Source organism: Tamandua tetradactyla, chromosome 4 (genome assembly GCF_023851605.1).
Source record: "Tamandua tetradactyla isolate mTamTet1 chromosome 4, mTamTet1.pri, whole genome shotgun sequence".
Classification (NCBI taxonomy): domain Eukaryota; kingdom Metazoa; phylum Chordata; class Mammalia; order Pilosa; family Myrmecophagidae; genus Tamandua; species Tamandua tetradactyla.
Window position 1 is genome coordinate 36,670,466 of NC_135330.1, and position 21,796 is coordinate 36,692,261.

Here is a 21,796-nt window from a genome sequence, read left to right on the forward strand (position 1 = left end):
GTGGGTAAATTCCTGCTGTTAACAACCAGCAACACTTCCCATCAACCTATCTGGTTGGATAAATAAGCTTTCTGCTTGTCTCAGGGAGGCAAACTCTCTGAAGCAACCAGGCTGGAGATACCACAACTAAACCCAGCAAAGAACTTCAGCCAAGTTGCAGTCTCCTGCAGTCAGGCAGGTTGGCTGCCTTTGGGCTGAGGGCCTTCTTCATGGTATCTGTCATCTGGAGGAGAACACCATCTCCCAGCCGTGTCGCATCAGCAGCACTTCCCAAAGCATCTCTGAAATGTGTCTCCTTTTTGTTCCTCTCTTTTGCCTGCACTTCATAGTTTTCATTCTTCCTCCAACTGCACTATTGGAGAGTTTTGTTCTACTCGAACACAACAGAATGTCCAGTGTCAAAAAACTGTGAGCTGGGGTACAAGGGTAATTCAGTGGTAGAATTCTTACCTGCCATGTGGGAGACCCGGGTTTGATTCCCAGCCCATGCACTTCCCAAACAAAGAAACCAATAAAAACAAACAAAAAATTCAACAAATGGTGCTGCAATACAGGATATTCACATTGAAAAACAATGAAATGTAACTCCACCATACAGCATACAAAACAAAACTGTGAGCCTTGGTTGAGAAGTAATAAATGCCCCTAAACAGAAGGTATTTCAGTAGAATCTTAATGCAGGGGTTTTGTAAGCAGCATTCCTGCTGAAGTTTAATGCTGGGTTGATGTGACCTCTCTTAAGTCTTTTGTAGCTCTCAAATATTTGATTCTAGAATTAAACTGCTTTTGAACAACCATATAAAAACTTGATTACATTAAGGTCTTTTTGTCCATGCTCAGAATACAGTTCTTACCCTCCTTTCATATTCAAGCAAAATAATCTAGAATAAGATCATCTCTAGTACTGACCTGCTACTGCTGATACTATTACTATTGATGATGATAATGCTATTTACAATTAGTTCCTTGGTATGATAGGCACCAGGCTCTGTACTTAGTATGCGTTCTTCCCCTTCCTTCCACTGTTTTCCTTTTCCTGCCCCCCCTTCTTCATATATATGCAATATCTTGAGTATAAATAATATGTGCGGAAGTGATGTGAAAGTGTTTATAAATGGGTTTCATTGCTTTTGTTGATGCCTAGCATGGTTAGGTAATTTATAAAATGCTCAAGATCTCAAATACTGAGGTTATTCCTGCTGTGAACAACCAGCAACACCTCCCATCAATCTATCTGGTTGGATAACTTAAACTCAGCTCAGTTTTCCCCAGAGCCCGTGTTCTAAAGTCTTCTCCCACCAATCAAATGAAAGTATTTATTTGATACATTATTTGATACATGGGAGGTGGGAGCTATTCAGTTATGAAATTGTGATCTTTCCATTCACTGTACTGTTTTAATATATTATTCCCCTTAGACTTCTTTCCAAAAGATAAGAACATTATCTCCATCCCACTGAGATGTCAATGGCCTTCCCAATGTGACTTGCCTTCAGGTGACCTTCCCTCTTCCTGGTCCATGCAGAGACCAGGACTCGTTACTGAAGAGATGCTATCTGGTGTAGTGATTAAAAAAGTAATTTATACAAAGGAAAAAGAGCAGGCCTCAAGTTTCGGAAAAATATAAATAGCAACAAGATGTGTCTAGGAAAAGGACACTTATTCTGAGCTTTCAAAGTCTTCTTAGAAGAAGAGAGCTTTGCAGAAGGATCTGAAGTTGGAAGGAAGGAGTAACTGGCTGGGTTGCAGAAAGAGCCCTGGGGCTACAGGTTTTGTACAGGCTAGGTGTTGAGGTTTTCAGCCTCAGCACTGCAGTTGACCAGCTGTGCAATTTTGGTAAAGTCCTAAACCTCTCTGGGCCTTAATTTCCTCACCAATATATTACAGACATTGGATAAATAGCTATATAGGTCCTTTCTAATTCTAAAGTTCTGTGATCCCAAGTGAAAATAGATTTAAACCTATGTTCTTGTTATGCTTTCTGACGGGTCTCAGGTCTGTTCTCTCTTTTCCATGCCCTTTTGATGTAGGAGATTTTGGTTAGTGACAAGTGGAAAGCTAACAGAAAATAGTGAAACAAGTTTTAAAGGCCACTGTCACGATAAATGTACATTTTTGTCTTGGAAATTATCTTGGATGAGATTAAATATGGCTTTAATTTCTTTGGCCATTACATATATGCCATGTGCAAAATGACGTAAGCCCTCCAAATAGTTTATGATTGAATGCATGTCTGAGAAAATCATTACAAGGGCAACTAATGATGGCTACAGGAGTATCATAGGGAGAAGAAACTGTATAAATTGTGTATATATGATAGAACAAGGATAAGCCATGACTTCCATACTAGGAGGGTTGAAAAGAAAGACGAGAGGAGGACATGTAAACAGCGACAAGGATTTATGACAATTTCCTCCTGGGGTTCACAGAACTAATTAGATTAGGTTGTTTGGGTAAGTTTTTTAAAATGCTACTATTTATCTTTTGGGGGGCCTCTGCCTTCTTATCCTCCTCTTTCCTTTCTTCCCTGCTGTAGCAAGGTTGCCACCTCCGTGCCCCCTGAAAGACAAGTAGTATTTGGGTTTTGAAAAACAACAAATTGTTGAGAACAAATTCCCAAAGCAGGTGTCAGTGGGAGTTATTTGAGCAAATAGCTGGGGGCAGAGATTGTTCCTCAATAGCACATTGTAAAAACTGTTAGGGGAAAAATGTGTTCCATTTAGCATACATTAGATAAACTCTGAAGCATGTTAAATGTAAGCTGAATGTTATCTCAAATGGCTGAAAAAGTAACCCAGAAAGCCTTCAGTTGTTCAAACCTTGACTTGGGAGGGGAGCTACTGATAGCTGAAACATGGTTGGGGATGAAAAGTGCACGGGGGAACTGCACCATTTTCATCTGAAGAGATTTACGATTGATCATGGCTCCAGGCAAACTGTATCTGGTAGTCTGTCCTTATTCACCATCCATGGATAGAGATCTCTGGGTGGTCCCTCTTCCTTCATTTGAATTTGCTCTGTGGCCTCATGCTAAGCTTTGTGACCAGCTACGGAGTAGTGAGCATCACCTATCCCCAGATCTACCCAACGCCTTTTTCTTTTTCCTATTCAGTATATGTAGTTAGCCCTGACATTCTCCAGCCTCTTGGTCTGGACATTGTTTTAACTTCTGCATAAGTCACTTTTGGATGGGAATTGGGTCTGTTGGATGGTGTGTGTGTGTGTGCACGTGGATATGTATATGTGTTTGTTCTCGCAGACTCTAGATTATAGACTTCTCGCCCTGATATTTGGTTGCCTGGATTGAAACATATTTCAGGAACATAGGTTCCCATCTCAATAATTCTCATTGCTTTCTGCTCCTTTTCTCCTCAAGGTGTTTGGAAACATAAAACTAGACATGGGTTGCTTGCAAATTCCAGGGCAGCATCTGCCCCAAACTATAAATGACATCTTATGCAAATACAGATGTCCCCATCCCTTCTACCTATGACAAGATAAGAGGAGTGACTCCTTCCCTGCATTCCTGTTATGGGATAATGTCTTTGACAAATTGCTTGAGTGCCATGGTAATAGGTACCATGGGAATAAAGAGACCAAATTAGGTGTAGGCAGAACCACAGACAGGTAGAATGACTTCAGAAGGTTTTGCTTCCTTCAGCCCTGGCTAGCATTAGTGCCCTTTACTCTACCAGAGCAGTGAAGATTGTAATTGCTACTACATATCAGGCCAAGAAGGGGAGGTCCACCAGCCTCTCTGGGTTTGAGTTGTCTGCTTCCTGTGTATAGATTTGCCAACCCTGCAGGTTCATCTGATGCCCATGTGCTGGACACATTACCCATCTCAATAATTCTCATTGCTTTCTGCTCATTTTGTCCTCAAGGTATTTGGAAACATAAAACTAGATGAGGAGAGTCACATCAATCGGCACAACAACTTCCGGAGTTTCTTTGGGTCCCTCATGCTGCTGTTCAGGTACCCAGACGCACAAGGAGTGTTATTGGGGCTCTCCAGATGGAGGGGAGAAGATGGTCTGCATCTTCCTCCTGTCCCCATTTTTCTTTTTATTCTGTCCTCTGCACTTGTCAAGATTCACAGTGAAACAAGGTTGGAGAAGGAGGTGGTGACCACAGGTCTTAAGGAAACCGCCCTGATAACGTTAGAAAAGCTACATAACTCTTTTGACTCCATAGTTAATTTGCAAGTAGCAACTTTAACATGGCCTCCAGGGCTCTGGGAGGGGAAAGGGAGGACAGTTGCTTGCAGACCAAATTCCACTTAAGGGCTGAAATTGTGGATGGCCAGATGTACATGGAGGTCTTAGAGAGTCCCCCCACTCTCTCCACCACTATCAGCAGAAACCCCGCAGTAACAGGGAAACAGTGGCACAACTCACAAGAGGCCTCATTGGCACTCCTCTTCGCTAAACAGAAAGTACTAGCAGGAGGTTGACTGGGTCAAAAGGTACCTATTGGAGCCTAGGGCAAGAGAAAGACAGGATGGATGAATTAGGAAAGAGTGAAAGACCGATGGGACCTACAGACCTACTACTGCTAACCCAAATTGTCTTTGGGCTCAGGAGTGCAACAGGTGAGGCCTGGCAGGAGATCATGCTGTCGTGCCTTGGGGAGAAGGGCTGCGAGCCGGACACCACAGCGCCATCGGGCCAGAGTGAGAACGAGCGCTGTGGCACTGACCTGGCCTACGTTTACTTTGTCTCCTTCATTTTCTTCTGCTCCTTCTTGGTGAGTAATGTTACACTCTTGGTTGGAGGTGTGGCCCATCCACCCCATACCCAACCTCACTGATAAATATGAAAGAGAGGTTTCCTCAGAGTATATTGATCTATTTGTCTATCTCCCTCCCTCCCTCTGTCACACACACACACACACACTCTCACCCACTATTAAGAAATAGGTCCTCAAGAGAATTCCTGGAGGCCTGGATGTTTGTTCAGCTCCTGATATATGGCTGTAATTGATTAAAAAGAGTGTCTGCTACTGTAGGGCAGGATGGTTATGAGAAGGGACGATGAGTGGATTCTATTTGAGTGAAGAGAGCATTGAGCTTCATATTGAATCTGCTGTGACCCAGAATAAATCCTCTCTTCTCTATACTTTGAGTATTTTATTGGGTAAGTAGGGGTGAGAATATATTTCCTCTCTTATAAAGACTTTTGAACCGTTTGAGATATATATAAGCTGATCGCATGACTAAGAGGAGAATGGTGCAGTAGCAGTGTCACAAATGTGGTTCTCACTTGACTTGAGATGTCATTACATTTTATGACAATTGGCCAGCTAGATAGATGTGATAGGATATGATTGATTTGGGCATTAGTAAATATTGAGTAATATCTGTGGAGCACACCCACTTATAAAGTGGCAAAAAGCCCGAGGTGCCTTCTTGATTCTTTCTTTTGGGAGAAAACATGAATTAGCATAATAGCGTCCAGAAATCGTTACCTCACACAATCAGACAAATAGTGATAAACAAAGTCAGTGGATAAGATGTTGCTAGATCAATAAACAGGTCAGTCTGGTGTTTCTGGCCATCCTGACACCCCTCAGCTCAGCTTCACTGCTAAGGCCACACTGGCTGCACAGAAGTCAGATGACTGAAACAAGGATGCCACCGTGAAGTGGTGAATTTCATGGCCATGCTTCAAAAGCAAATTAATTATCTCATGTCCAAGGCATTTCTATCTCTTTAAAGTGAAAGGAAGACCCCAAGGAACTATAAAGCGTAGCTGAAAGGTTACTGTAGCAGGGAGGGAGTGTGCACTAATTGGAAACTTGGGTCATGTGCATTGTGGTCTTAACTTTGCCATTGGTTTAGTCTTGGCCAATTCGCTTTCCTTTCGCAGCCTCTATAAAATGGGAGGAAGACTGATTTGACAATAAGAGTATATAGATGCATGATGAGCTGATAGATGTATTTGAATACAGTTCCTTCTCGTGTGTGAAACATTTTTCAATTAGAAAAAGAACACAAATCAGTAGATCGGTTAGAACTATGTGAGTGTAATGTATGATGAGAATAACTGGAAGAGACTTTGGAATAATGATATTAATTGGAGTTTTAATTATTCATGCATTTGGCATTTTTATTCATTGGCTGTTATAGGGGTTGCACTGAGCCAGGCACCACATGTAGAGTTGTCAGCAGGACAGACCCTCCTTCACCTGCAACCAAAGGGTGAAGCATGCAAATGGGGGTATCAGCGCTTGCTGATGGGGTGAAATGTAGCATATAGAATGGCATGTAGATGATTTGATTTTGCCCTGCATGGTTTAAGTGCTTAATAATAAATATTTAAAAGAAACCAGATATAACTGCAAAATTAATTAGAGACTCTAAAGGTACTTTTAGAATTTGGAGATGGAGAGGTGCTGCATAATTCACTTTACCATTATTTTTAAAGAGGCTACATTCAGTATCAGATGATCTACTGTCACATCTTGGCCCTACATGAGAATGACTTTGTGACCTTGGGAAAGTCACAGAGCTTCTCAGTTCCAATCAACCACTCTACAAAGATTTTCTGATGCCCTTTGAGTTGCCAGCCTGTATGCTTGGAGTCAAGAATACAAATGTGAATAAGAAACACTTCTTTCCTCTAAGGGCCGATAATAATTAACCCCCTGCCTCACAAAGGGTTAGAGTGAGCATTTTAAGCACGCATTGGGTATGGATGTCATAACACAGTATTAGAGACTTAACAAATGCAAAGCAATAGTGATAATTGTTTTTGCTAACATTAATATTTAGGTACTATAAATGGGGTGTAAAAGAAATGTGAGGATACATGGAAAACCCTTTATGACCCCAGGCAGTACTTAAATTAATTCCCTACAGCTCCAATCTCAGTGACAGAAAGAAAGGCCCATGTTAAGATTAAGTTCAACTGCATGAGAGAGAAATCCCCAGATAACAGAGGCTTGGCCAAGATGAATGTTGATTTCCCTCCCACATGGGTAAAGTCTGGGGGAAGGCAATGCACTCCTACACTGGTGGCTCTACAGTTGTTAGGGCCCCGGACTCCTTCCTGTCTTCTGCTCCATCACCCCAAGAGAGTGGCCCTCATCCTCATGGTAGAATTGACAGCTAGATCTTGACCATTTACTTATATTTTAGGCAGCAGGATGGAGGAGGGAAGGGGGAAGAAAGAGAGGAGATTGGCTATTAGGATGCAGCCAACATTCTCTTTGCATTTCAGAGCAGATTTAAACAATTTCCTTCTTCCAGACTTTCTCCTTATCCTGTGTACCCTATCTGCATATCTTGTTCCTCCGTCCACCCAGCCGCCTAATCTGGGTTCATCATCCCCGCAGCCAGTTGGTCTCTATAAAGCAGGATTCTTTCACATGCAAGTGACAGAAGGCCCAGCTAAATCTGGCCTAAGCAAAGAGGGATTTTACGGGCTCATGTAAATGAAGAGTCTTGGGCAGGTCAGGCTTTGGCAAAGCTTGATCTGATGACATCAGCAGGACCTGGTTTCTCTCTTTATTAATAGATCTCTTGGCTCTCCTCTCCTCCACGTTAGCTCTTTCCTCAAATACCCCCCACCCTATTGCTTCTTAGCAGCACCTCTAGACTGCACATCCTCATACATTCAAGACCAACAGGGAAGAGTAAGAGTCTTTTGCCAGGAGGTTCAATACAATTTCATTGGCTTTCACTGGATCACTGATCACTGTGGCCCTGGGGAATGGGATTCAATGACTGGTGGAGGGCTGGGCCTCATGTGGTTAATGAACCGTATTAACTGGGAGTAGGCAAGGGGTGGATCCCCAAGAGACCAGGAATATGATAAACAGGTGGCCAAAACCAGGTAAAACAGTGCTGTTCACCGTAGCCCTTTAGATTTCACCTGCTTCACCTCTCCTCCTGAGTGTCTGTGTCCCTGCCCCTGGCTTGGACCAGGAGCACCTCAGCACCTCCCACCTACTCTCTTGGCCCCTTGTCCAGCTTCTGCCTACCTTCCACACTGCTATCCAGGATTCATTCTGAATACAAACATCCTTTGTTCTCTCCTAGTTTAAATCCCTGTTTAAACAGTGATTTCTATTTAATGTAGCCTAGACCAAGGGTTGGCAACTATGACTCACAGGCCACATCTGTTTTTGTACAGATGCCTCACGAACTAAGAACGGCTTTTACATTGTTTAAGGGTTGAAAAAAAATTAAAAAATAAATACTGCTTCATAATGTGAAAATTATATGAAATTCAAATTTCAGCATCCATATATTAAATTTTATTGGAATACAGCCACACTCCTTTATATACATGTGCCTATGACCGCCTTTGAGTGACAGCAGCACAACTGAAAGTTGCAAAGAAGACTACATGGTCTGCAAAGCCTAAAATACCTACTGTCTGACCGATTTGCCCATTCCTGGTCTGGTCTCTTAAGCGTGGTTCACAAGGCAGTCCTGCGCCTGGGCACGTGGACCCAGCTGCAATGTCCTCTTTGCAGTTCCCTGGATGCTCCCGCCCCTGCACACCTCTGCGTTCTTGCTCATTCATGCTGCTCCTCTGCCCAAAACACACTCCTCTCATGCCCGCATCTAGCTGGTAAACAGTTCCTGATCTTTCAGGACCTGCCTCAAACATCAACCCTATTACAATTTTCTTTTTCCATGCAGGAGAAATTGCCTTCACACTCCTTTCTGCCCCCACTGCAACCTGTGTATACTTCTTTCATGGCTTCATAAATTTTTGTGTTATTCTTGTGTTTCCTTATATGCCATGTTCTCTGCTAACTAAATCTTTGAGAGTCTTCAAATAACACTTGTCGAAGGCCTACTATGCCTTAAACACTGTGCTGGGCTTGCACATATATCTCTCGACAAGAACTTTCTTCTCTCACACCCTGAACCCCTAGAGCTCTGTTTGGAACCTTCTGGGAGGACAATACATGTTGGTTGGACACATAAATGAAGAAACAGCCTCCTGGTAGCCATATAAGAACCATAAACAGCTTGACATCATCACCCATTGAGCCAAGCATTCAGCTCTGAGATTTCTCATCAGTTCTCCCCTTTGCTCCCTTTGTAGAGCAAAGATGGGGTAGGAGGCTGAATCGGGCCTTGAATTCCTCTAGCTTCTGAGAATGTGGTGGCTGCTGTGGCTTCCCCGGCTGCTACAATAACACATAACTTGAACAGATAATAAAAGTGACCGTGGAGCACTTTGCAAATATAACACAGCATAGAGAAGTGACTAACAATGCTTGCACAATGAAATCTGCAGTACAAATAGTGAAAATGTGTTGCATTCAGCAAGATGAGCAGTGCTTTAGTTAAGAACTTCAGCGTTACAGACTCCTAAATTCTTTATTTGCCTTGAAGCCTCTTTTCCTGCTTCCTTTGCTCTTTCCCATAACCCCTCTCCTCCTCCTTGCCCTCCAGATGCTTAACCTGTTCGTGGCCGTCATCATGGACAACTTTGAGTACCTGACCCGGGACTCCTCCATCCTGGGGCCTCACCACCTGGATGAGTTTGTCCGCGTCTGGGCAGAATATGACAGAGCTGCATGGTGCGTAGGCCACTTGGCCAGCCCAGCGGGGCCCCTACCAAGGGCCTCGGTTGTTCTCCAGGAAGAGGTTAGACTCGGAGCCATCCAAATGCTTGTCTGTTACAGAAGGAGAGACAATTATTTGTCTTAGTTTGGCCTGAGGAAGAGGCCTAGTCCTCAGATTGGCTCTGGTATCAAGCCAGTCATCAAAAACTTGTTGGTTTTTTTTAGCTTCCTTTACCCTCTCTTTCCTTCTGTGACAGGATTTTCCCTTTCTTTGCCCATCCTTTGACACAGTCCTCGCCTCAGGAGCATTTGGGTGAATACTCAGAGGACCTTCTAAGGATCTCCAACTTCTCTTCCTCTGCCACTGGTCACTGGACTCCTCTGAGTCCCCAGGGGGGTTGACAAAGGTTATTTGGGCCAGCTGGACATCTGGCCTAGTGGTCAGTGACATCAATGTCTTTTCTCTCATAACTCTAAATACATATAAAGAACCTAGCAAGTTGTCCTTCTAACTGTTCCCTTAAACATTTATAGATTTTTTTTTATTGCATGAAACTGAAATAAATGGCAAGATTTGCAGGGATAATCTTCCTGAGCCTCTTCCACTGTCCAGCAATTATGAAGGGATGTTGTGCTTTCTGGGCTTCAGCACAGGAATTAGCAAACTATAATCTATAGGCTAAATTCAGCCCATTGCCTGTTTTTATAACTAAGGTTTTATTTACAAAATAAATCATTTATGTATTGTCTAAGGTTGCTTTTGGCCTACAGGGTCAGAGTTGCATAGCCATGACAGAAACAGTAGCCACAAATCCTAAAATATTTGCCATCTGCCCCTTTACAGAAAACATTTGCTGGCCTCTGCTTTAGAGTTCAGCAGGGCAGCATGCCGGCTCTCACAGTTGAGGCCAGGGTGAGGGTTCTTACGAATGCTCATTCTACATGAACTTTTCTGCCCCTGGTCATCTTAGCTTTAGGTTCTCAACTCACCAGCCCATCCATTCTGGCCCCCCCTCTAAAAATACTTCAAGAAACATCATCCTCCTTTACAGGAATGGGCTACGTTGCTTCCACCTGGAACCCCCTTAATAATCTGAGCTTCTTCCCAAAATCTGTCCTTCTGTGAGGCTGTTGAACTTGGGTCGGTGTCTTCAGGGCTGGAAGGGTGAATCACAATTCCTCCATAATCATTAATGACTTAGGACACAGAGTCCTCTCAAGTCATGCCTGTAATAAAGACTGAGAAATAGCTTTTGCTTTCTGGGCTTCCTTCATAGAAGATACCTTACTTAAAAAAGAAAGGGCAGTGTGTTAGAGGAGAATATAGCCAGGCCTGCATCTTACCAGCTCTTTGGCCTTGGACAAGTTATTTCACCACTCTGAGCTTCTTCAGCAATAAAGTGGTAAAAATGAGACTTACCTTAAAGGGGTGGTGGTGAGAATTATACTAACTCATATATGAAACTGTTACTGTAATAGACAATAACCATGTGGGAATACAGCTGGAATGCAGAGAAAATTGATGAGAAGCAGGAATGGCCATGGAATTGGAGCCTAAGAAGCGATCTCTTCACTTCCCTGAGAGAGGTGAAGCCAACTGCTAGCAAAGGAGTCCGTTGCTCACCTCACTTCACTTAGTGCCCTTGGCACTCAGTAATCCCAGCTTCTTGTGGTTTCACATTATCTTTGGATGCAAATGTCCTGTGCACTAAACTTGTTCCTCCCCACTCATTCAACCTGTTGGAAAGAAATGATTCCGTGCAAACTAATCAGGAGACTCAGAAAACATGAACTATGAAAGAGCAAAGAGGTAAAGGAAAATCTCTTCATGTCTGCTTTGAAAATCTCAGTGTTACTCATTCTGATTAGAGTTTCATTGGCCTTATCTATGAGATGAGGGGGCAAGGCAGGTGGGAACAAGCAAAAGTCAAGGGAACCAGTGACTTCCAAAGGAAGACTCATTACAGTTCACAAAGAGCATCACCTCATAGTCTCTGCCAGTTCATCCATTTGCCAGTTTCACTAAGAATCACAAAACAATAAATGGTTAAATTACTTCTCAAAGGTTCGGAGACTTGGAAGTACTGATGAGTTGCTGTTTGGAAGAACAGGAGGCATTGACACCAAACTGAAGAAAAGTCTGTAAAGAGTGAAGCTGGGGCAAAGCATTAGCCTAGTTATGGCTGCTCAGAGGTGAATGCTCAGAGGCGGTGATACCGGATTTATAATTTCCCGTGGAAACCCTGCTGTGTACCGAAATTTGTCTAGACCTGGAGAACCCTGACCTGTTGCTCCCTTGTTCTGACCCCAGATGGGGCACATCTGTGAAGCCCCTGAAAATAAATCCATTGTTAATTCTAATCCTTCCACAGGGAGCCAGCACTTTCTAGAAGGCTTGTGTGAAAGGGAATTGGAGAGATGGGCCCCACTGCTCTTGGAATTCTGACAGAATCCAACCAAGCTGTCCATGAGTTGGTGGCAGGAGATTATCCATGGCCCTTCCCTCAGGGCACCCTCTAAACACAGACCCCAGCAGGCTCTCACCAAGTAGAGAAGAACTTCCCCAAGCTAGACTAGGGAACAATCGGCCACGAAGAGAAGCAAAGCCCTTTACAAATTCCCTCCTGCCAACTGGGCTCCTTGCTAATTAGTTTAATGGGAGATGTGTCCCGTGAGCTCTGCAGAAAGACGCTGACTTCCCACTGCCACTGACAGGCAGGTCTGAATAACTGGATGTAATCAGTGTCTGTGAAAAGCAAACGATTCTGCAGTCCACTTCGCAGCAGCCTGACATCTGCTCTTGACAGCTGTCGGAGACATTTGCAAACTGTCATGCTTTGCTTCGAGAGGCCCAGAGTCCAACGTCTGCATCTATAACTGGGAGAACTCTTGGTCATTAAAGCAGCTCCTTTGGGCATTGGATGGGCTCTGATTTCCTATAAATATGGGGGGGAGGGCAGTGCAGTTCAACAAGGTGTTGGTTTTCTGGTACTTATTGTTCTTGGTCTCTCCTGGTCTGGTTTTGCTAGGCCCAAGGAAAGAAGCTGCTCTTACCTTCCCCAGACATCCTCTTCATGGCCAAGCCCCTATTTCTCCCACCCTTTTCTGAGTGTCCTTATTAACCACCTGTGCTTCCTTTACAGCGGCAGGATCCCGTATAAGGATATGTACAAATTAGTGCGGGTGATCTCGCCTCCTCTGGGCCTGGGAGAGAACTGCCCCTACAGGGTGGCTTGCAAGGTTTGCCTCCCAGTCTCCAGCCATGACCCGGCGGGGGGATGCAACGACTAACCCTCCTCTCCCTCCTCTGCTCCACCACCACTGCTCCACACAAGGGAGCCTTCATTTGCTTTCCTTTGAGTTTAAAGAGGTCCAATCCCTCCCAGAACCAGCAGCTGTTACATAAGGAAGAGGGGTACATCTTGGGAAGAAGTCAGAAAAGAGTTAAGGAATTAATAATGCAGGCCAATTTGACCTCTGTCACTTTTTCTTACATATGTGCAAAATCACACGCACAGGTACGCATGCACACACAACTTCTGTTTTGTCTGTAGATTAAACCAGAGGGACTTCCCTTCCTCCAGACAATGTAGAAATCTTTTTAATCCAACAAAGAATGCTGGTTTCCCTTCACTGGAGACGGAGAAGTCTGATTTTAGCAAAATGACATCATCATCAACCATATACACTATCAAAGCATGATTCTAGCCAAACCTACCTCTGCCCATCCTCATAGCTCCTGAATCGATTGGCCTGGAGTGATAATAAAAGGATATAAGATAGAAAGGAGGTGAGAAACAATGAAGAATTAGAGCAAGAGGTGAGTGTAGGTGAAAGGGACATAGATCTGGTGGTGTGTGGAGGAATTTAATAGCTCAGAGGGCCTGGGAAAGTCTCAGCAGATGGTGAAGAGCTACTGAGCAGATTCCTTGCCTTAGGGTCCTACCTTTTATTGTTGTGATGGGGCTGTGGGGTCTGTCATATTTGCCACATCACTGCTTGTGTGTGAGACCAAAGACATTTTTCAGGGGAACACAGGATTTCCCTCTCCAACTCTGCCTTACCCATGGGACTCTCTAATATATTCTTCCAAGCCCCCATCCAAAGCCAAGCCTGCTAGATAAGGAAAACTCTCCAGCTGCTACAGGAGAGAAGCGTGGGCTCCCTGGAGCACAGCACAGCCCAGGCCAGCTGGAAGAAGACGTAGGCCCAGCAAGGATGCCAGCCTGGGAAGCGGGAAAGAGATGGCTTGGGATGGGGACACAGTGATTCCCATACTCGGGGGGCTGAACAGCTGCCTCTGCTGAGACTCTTTAAACTCCACCCTGGTGAAACCTGCAGCCGCATGTGGGGAGGGCAGCATGGCATGCAAGATGCTCTTCCTCCTCCTGGTTTTGTTTTCTTCTGTCCCCAGCATGCCGTCAGCCTGGTGCATGCTGGGGAATAAAGAGCTCTTTTCCCTACAGAGCCAGGTGGAAGCAACTCAGCCAACCCTTTGATAAGCAACCACAGCCCACCACATTTCTGTGCAAGACGCTGCCTCCTGCTGCAAGCACACCAGAGAGAGGGGATACACGATGTTCTGCCTGTGGGTTCAGGGGAAGAGAAAAGCCTGACTTCCAGGCTAGCACCCCTGTCCCAGCTGGGGCTAGCAGTTCCAAAGGCCTTACTTCCAGGCCAGCATCCCAGTCCCATGGCTGGAGCACCGTCTATCTGGTTTATACCGCTCGCGCACAGCCCTGGGAATTAAAACCAACCTGTGTGATATTGGGGATAGATGACATGAACAGGGAAGCCAGGGTCCTACCAACCCAGGAGGAGACAATGAGTCCCAGTGACAGTGCACAAGGGGAGTCACAGGACCAAAGTTTCCCATCGGTGTTCCCGGGTCTGTGTGGGGCGTGATATAAATCCGCACCAGGATGGAGTCACATGTATGATTTGCCTTGATTAACAGGTTTCCTATTCTTTTCCTGTTTGTCCATTTTGGTTTTATTGTTTGTTTGTTTTTCTTCTGTTCTCTGTTTTATTTTGTTTGTTTATTTGCTCTCTGGGAATGCCTGTTCTCCTCTCCTACCTGTTTGCATCCTTCTCCCCACCTCCTTTCCTTTTCCCTGCCACCCTTCCTGCCCTGCTACCCTACCCCATCCTGACTTACCACCCCTCCATGAGCAGTGGCCGCATCCATTACACTGAGATGTATGAAATGCTGACTCTCATGTCACCACCGCTAGGCCTCGGCAAGAGATGTCCCTCCAAAGTGGCATATAAGGTAGACCATCCCTTCCTTTGTTCTGGGCTAGCAACCAACAGGAAATGGGATCCAGCTGTGGGGAGGCCAGAATGTGGGGAGGACCCTGGGCTGGGGAGGTGGGGGAGGCAACAAGGAAGAAAAAAAATGATGAGACTGAAGAGTCAGAAAGGTTCACAAAAGAATGACATCATCAAACAATGCAAGCAGTGGTTTGCAATACTATTCAAAGTTTGGTTTTGTTGTTTGCTTTTTTTATGTGTTATTTTGTGTTTCTTCAAGTGTATGGTTTCTTGTAAGTGGCTTACTAGAAAGGAAGTGTTAAATAATGCATTCCCCTTTTAGAGGATGTAGAGCAGTGGCCTGTGGGACCGCATATATGGGCAAGAAGGAAGCCTATAGCAAAACAGCTGTTAGAACCGGTTAATCAACCAGACTAACCAAGGAAATAATGCAGAAATTTCTCTAACATGGTGCAAGGAGAAATTTTTAGGAGAAACAGAAACTGATGACAAATTTCTTCCTTCAAGAATAGGAAAGAACCATGGCACAGGTTCCTTCTAGGTATAAAATAAAATGGAGCATGTCTTCTATGCCATGATATACTCAGGAATGCAGCTTTCTTCCCACATTAGCCCAGCTACCCAAGCCTCTTAGAAATACTCAGGTGAAAGGGTGATGATGCACAGGAGTTGCATTCAGTGATGGATTCACCTGTTGGCACAGCTGAGTCATGGGACCTGGCACTGCAACTCTGGGTGAATCCCCATGGCTTGCTTAGAGCAGCAGTTACTTTGGGAGTCACCTACCATTGGGGTGCTCATAGCTTTGGGGCATCAATTTTTTCCTTACCACATTAGGAAGAGAGTCTGTTAATTCTTTGGATTTTAAACTGACCCCAAACTCTGGAGCTCACCTCGACATACAGCTAATAATAATATTGCCACTTCTCTGTAAGTTTAAAGAAATGGGAGAGAGGTGGAACTCAGATCCAAACAAGAAACCAACTTTATACTTTAAGGCATCATGTCTGTGGAGTCACTTTAAGTAAGATGCCCAAATGAAGTACTAGAGACCCTCCCTCGGCCAGGCTGGTGGTTCTGCCTGAGGAGCTTCTGCTGCTACTTCCAAGTTGGGTGGCTCCAGAGAACATCTCATTGGAACATGGGCCATTGCATTCCACCCCAGGGCATGGTTATTCATGCACAGTTTAGGGGCTGGCATCCTTTTGGCTCATGATGGCCACATCCAAGAGTGATAGGTGATGGAATGTGGACTTGAGTTCTTTGAATTTCTGGGGTGAAACTTGGTGGGAGAAGGGCTGTGGGGATAGGAGGAAAAGTCACAAGAATTCCTAATGCAAGATACTCTCTGGAAAGTGGATTTGGCCATTTCAGTTTGATCCCTTACTCTGGGGGAAGGGAACAAGGCCTGCCCACTCTGTTCCTGCCTTGGACACCCTTCTCTCATTCTCTCTGCTCTCCCCATCCTTCTTCCCCTAGACCCTGTTTGCATTCTCCTCCCTTTCTATCCTGCTCCACCTCATCCTTGGATAAGTTGGACTTATGCATGTTTGATCTTGTGCTGGCAAATTCCATCTCTTCAAGACTCAAAAAGGGGGCACTAGGATGTATCTTTCAAGTCAGATAAATCAAAATCTCGCCCTCACTGTCTTTCCTTCAGTTTTGGGAGTGCTTATGTGACAAGTGGAAGAAATATGGAGCTTCCTTGAAACAGAGAATGGAGCCACCTCCCAGAGCTGACTCCTTTCCCTGAGCCACTTCTCATAGAAATAATTTCCCATCCCCATTAAAGATGTTCTGGGACTATGGGGAAGTCCTACAGAATAATTAGGGAAACACGTTCCCTCAGAATTTGGCATCATTCCCTAGAAGGAAAAAATAAAACAGTAGCAAATGAACCTTGAATGAGAAGTAGGGAGAGGAGGAGGCGAAAGGGGGTGGGAATCCTTGCCCTTCTTTTTTGTCTGTGCATTTGACCTCTGCACTTTCCATTCCTTCTCACCAAGGTGTCTTTCGATACTCGTTTTTTGCCTGCTGTTTCTTTTCTCTCTTTCACACAGAGATTGGTCCTGATGAACATGCCAGTAGCTGAGGACATGACAGTTCACTTCACCTCCACACTTATGGCTCTGATCCGGACTGCTCTGGACATCAAAATTGCAAAAGGTCAGCTTAAGAAGGGGGTGGGGGAGGAGAGTCCTTCTGGAACAATTCACATGAGCCGATGAAGGATGGAAGTGCTTGAACTTCTATCCACCTGGTTAGTAACACCACAGTACAACACAGTGACCTGGAAATCAACCGATGAGGGTCCTAATTTTACTTCTGATGCTCAGTGACTGTACTGTTTTACCATTTCCTCCTGGGAAAGCAAATGGTTTGATCTTCTCTAAGGCTCCTCTCAACCTGAACAGTATATGCTCTTCAGTGTGTGGCATGTAACAGGCAGCCTAGAATTATTTGTTGATGGAACAAATGAATTTTAACTATGTGCTTTCGTATATGGTGTCTTTTTTCTAGAATCTCAGAAGATTTCTGTGGCAGGTGTGATTGTAGAGGCCATGATGATCCTTTGCTCATCTTGGTTTCAAATTCGGTGATTTACAAGAGAAAAGATTTACTCTTTCCAAATGGACCGCCAGCAGTCTTCTCTTGCTAGATCCAAATCTTTTCCAAAATTAAGCTACTCAGACTATGCAGTTAGAGTTTCTGGAATATAATAAAGCACGGAGGCTTGCTCATGGCTATTTCCATTTTCCCTTCTGACATATTGAGCACCTGAGAAGCTTGTAGAATCAATGAGGAACTCGATCTTGGTCTTGAGCCTCAGATCTCTGGCAGGATATCCCTGAGTCACTGCAGATGAGAGCCAAAATGAGCTCTGCTTCTTCAGCAGAGAGACCTGCTATCACAAGAACCACTGTCACTCGGTGCCAAGAATTCCTCTCAGAGCACGAGTTGCCGTGCTGATTCAGCGCCTACCCCCCACCTCTTCCCTCAGTCCTTGTTACTCCAGTGTCTGTTCTGTTTTGCTTATTCGTAATTTATCTGATTCTAGGTGGTGCAGACAGGCAGCAACTAGACTCAGAGCTGCAAAAGGAGACTCTGGCCATCTGGCCTCACCTGTCCCAGAAGATGCTGGATCTGCTTGTGCCCATGCCCAAAGGTGGGAGGCTCCCCCTGCGCATCCTGTTACTGTAAGCCCAGCGTGCCAGGGCCAGGTATTTTAGGGGAACACAAAATGATCAAGGAAATAAAGAAAGGTTGCGCTTTTCTCCTTAGGAAACTAAAATCCCCTGCTTTGTAAAACCCCATTTTGTCGTTATTAATTGAAATACATTTTCTTAAGAAAGTGTATGGTGGTTGTGGATGAAAACTTTTGGGTGCGTAGCTGTCTCCCTATACATGATACCATTCAGCAAACCCTCATACATTTGGGATCTGGGTATTCTGCCTTAGATATAGAAATCTAGAACAGTAGGAGGTGCTTTATCGCCAGTATCACCACTGTCAGTGGGTGTCCCCTAAGGATAGAGCCAGGGACCTTTTCACTTTGCCTCCCTGGTGCCTAGCACAGTGCCTGGCACGCGAGGAGCCCTCCATAAATGCTGGGTTAATGGGTGACTAAGGGTGCAAGCCTGCTTCAGAGAGTGCATAACAGGGCTTGTGAAGTGTCCTCAATCTCTCCCACCTGTCTTCTCCGTGTTCACCACATGCCACATTTGTGTTTCTAGCCTCTGACCTGACTGTGGGCAAAATCTATGCAGCAATGATGATCATGGACTATTATAAACAGAGTAAGGTGAAGAAGCAGCGGCAGCAGCTGGAGGAACAGGTGAAAGTCCACTACAATGTCATGGGTGGGTGGGACATGAGATGCTTCAGGGCCACAAGGAACCATGAGAGGGCTCTTGCCTGGGCATCCCTGGAGCACGGTGCCCTGCAAGTGCTTAGAAGCAGAGGTAAGGGGTGCAGGGTCCAGGAACCCCCTGGTGACATATAGGATTAGAAACTGTGGACCCAGGAACGAAAGATCAAAGGTTAAAGTAGCCAAATGAAAAAGTTATCAGTCATGCTCCTATTTTACCCAAGAAAGTATATTCTCTCTTCCTGCCCCACCTCCTTCCAGCATATCCCACAAAGTCATTTGAGTCCCTTTTTTCTCCCCAACTTTTCATGCAGAAAAATGCACCCATGTTCCAGCGCATGGAGCCCTCGTCTCTGCCTCAGGAGATCCTTGCTAATGCCAAAGCCCTGCCCTACCTCCAGCAGGACACTGTTTCGGGCCTGTGAGTATAACCAAGTAGTCTGCGGACTCTCATAGCGCTGTGCCCACCTGTAGACCTCTTGTCCAGAAGTGCGTAATTCTGAACCAAATACCCTCTGGCTGAGGCTAGGCAGACAATATTTTATATCTTATAGTGGCTTTTCAGCAGGGATAAGAAGAAAATAAACTAAGCACAGTTAGTACAGTGGCCATTTCCAGCAAGCGCTGTGAACAGGCAAGAGAAGATGGAAGTTTCAACTTTTTTTCCTTTAATGTACTAGGGAGGGTCTGAGTTATAGTTCCATTGGGATGAATCATCTAATTTTCTAATCTAATTATTGATATGGCTTCCCTGTGAATCTAGTGTCCTTCTAGGAAATATAACCTCCCTCACTAGTCCAATCTTTGTTGAATGATAAAGGGAAAAAGAACCAACAGTTACTGAGTACTTTCTCTGTGGTGGAGCTTCTAGATGCACTATTTTCATTATCTCACCTCATTTTCACTCCTGTGCCTACCATACCCTGGAGGTATATCTTAGCATTTCTACTTTATGAATAAAGAAACTTTAGGCTAAGAGAGTTTAAAATAAGTTGCCAAAACCATATGGTGAGTAAGGAGCTGAACTTGGGTTTAAATAAGTTATTTCAGATTCCAGAGTCTTTCCACAATGCCATGTTATCTGTAATGAACAAAAAGAACTTAGATTGGGCAAAAAGAAATCACTATTAACACAACTTAAGTAATCATTAAGGAATGAGATCTCTGTTGGAATCCCATTTAGAATCTCTTACACCCTTAATTTCATTCTGCCTGTAGTCTCAGAGACCTGGTTTTCAAAAGCATACTTTTCAGAGGCCACTGTCCAACACACTGGAAGAGAAGAGGACTGGAGTCTTGACCGAGTTGTATTTACAAACAATTTCATGGTTGAAGTGGCAGGATGTGAATTCTCCAGTCTACAGAAAATAAATAGCTGCTTATCTTTGGTTTTTGCAGAAAGGACTTAGGGATAAGCGGTGAGAGCAGTGGGGCCTCCTCATTGGAAGGGTTTACAATGTTTTCCATAGGGATGGAGACCTCCTTCTATCTGTATCTCTTTCTTTTACCTCCAACTTTCTCTACAAATTAACCCCTACCAAAGGTTCACCCCAGCCTCTCTCCCATATATTTATTGATTCATTTATTTATTGACCAATACTTATTGAGAGCCACTTTCACCCAAGTGCTGGTCCAAGCACTGGGGATTCAGCAGTGAACATGATCACTTTCCCCATGGAGACAGATTTTGAGAAAGAAATGACAAGGGTGACTAAGGTTACAAATGCAGAAGGATAGACTATTGAGATCCCATGTAAAGAAAACAGCTCACCTACTTTGAGGGTTTGGGGAAGCCTTCCTGAAGAAGTAGCAATTAAGCCAAGACCTAAAGAGGTGAAAGTGTAGTAAGTTTAAGGAACCTAAAAACTGCCAGACGGTTGGAGCACAGAATGTTCAGGAGATAAGGCATGTTGGAGGGCTAAGCAGAGACCAGGACTTTGGGGGCCTTATAAGCAGGCTAAAGATGTTAGACTACCTCCTAGGATAATGGGGTTTGAAGCTTCAGAGTGACATGACTCAGATTTGTGTTTTTAAAACATCCTTCCTGAATGCAATGTGAAGATGGATTGTAAGGGAGCAATTCTAGAGGCAGGAACGTAATTTAGTAGGTTACTATAATTGTATAAATAATCAGTGCTTTTGCTTCAGACTGACAGCATAGAAATGGGAAGTGGTGGAAAGATATGAGAGATATTTAGAAGGCAGAAGGTATAAGATTTGGTGATGAGTTTTTACATGGAATGAAGGGGAGGAAGGAATTGATGATAACCCTTGGGTTTCCAGTTTGAGCCTTTGAGTAGATGCTGGTGCATTTATTTACATGGGGATACTGGTGGAGCAGCAGTCTAGTTTCTCTGAACCACCTGGCTCCTAGATCCATATATTGTTCAAGAAGAGACTGTGCTGGGAGTTTGGTGGCAGACATTGAGAGGCAAGGCCCCTGCCCTCACTGTGCTTACATCTGATGGATGTTACACCAGACATTAAATAGCTAATTAATGGAAAAAAGGAAAGTTGTCATTTCAGTGATTCAGTTATGGTTCTGATAAGTGTCAGGAAGGAAAGATACAGTATGATATGAGTGCATCTAATGAGGAGATCTGGCCAGTTATTGGGTGAGAGGGGGGTGGGATCAGAGAGGATTTTCTGAAGGAAGTGATTTTTTGATGAGAATTTTAAATAAGAATTTTAGAGAATGAAATTAGAAAAAACAACAACATGGAAAGAGGCTTTGTTTTTTGTTTTAGTGGAGCAGGGGGAGAGTTGGAGAGAGATACTGTACGCTTTGAGAATAGTATGTATGAAAGTCTTGAGGCAGAAAGAAGCCTGGTCCATTCAAAAAACTAAAACTGGCCAGCGTGTCTGGAATTCAAGGAGCAAGGAGGAAGGTGATGCAAAGTAGTCAGGGACCAGATCATGAAACGATGGAGGCCATTTATTGCAAAAGCAATGAGAAACCTGACAAAGATTTTAAGTAGGAAAACACTCTGGGTTCAAATTATTCAATTCCTTGAGGTTGCTCAGTAATTCTAAGGAGCCTGTCTCCCTCCCTTGGGTTCTGCAATTACTCCTTCTCTGTAGGGCGAAAAGGAGCCCCGTTATTACCGTAGCTGTGCTCATCTTGTT

General features: G+C 44.4%; 1 protein-coding gene across 6 annotated transcripts in view; it reads left to right on the top strand.

The window, feature by feature from the left end:
- Nucleotides 1-21,796, top strand: part of CACNA1E (calcium voltage-gated channel subunit alpha1 E) — a 422,025-nt gene that overhangs the window by 387,526 nt on the left and 12,703 nt on the right. For all 6 annotated transcript variants that reach the window (XM_077157177.1, XM_077157172.1, XM_077157174.1 and 3 more), the window contains 8 exons: nucleotides 3,885-3,976; nucleotides 4,581-4,746; nucleotides 9,416-9,543; nucleotides 14,704-14,800; nucleotides 16,863-16,968; nucleotides 17,861-17,968; nucleotides 18,537-18,637; nucleotides 18,985-19,091. In XM_077157177.1, coding sequence (XP_077013292.1) covers nucleotides 3,885-3,976; nucleotides 4,581-4,746; nucleotides 9,416-9,543; nucleotides 14,704-14,800; nucleotides 16,863-16,968; nucleotides 17,861-17,968; nucleotides 18,537-18,637; nucleotides 18,985-19,091 — 905 coding nt within the window. The remainder of the gene's footprint in view (nucleotides 1-3,884; nucleotides 3,977-4,580; nucleotides 4,747-9,415; nucleotides 9,544-14,703; nucleotides 14,801-16,862; nucleotides 16,969-17,860; nucleotides 17,969-18,536; nucleotides 18,638-18,984; nucleotides 19,092-21,796) is intronic.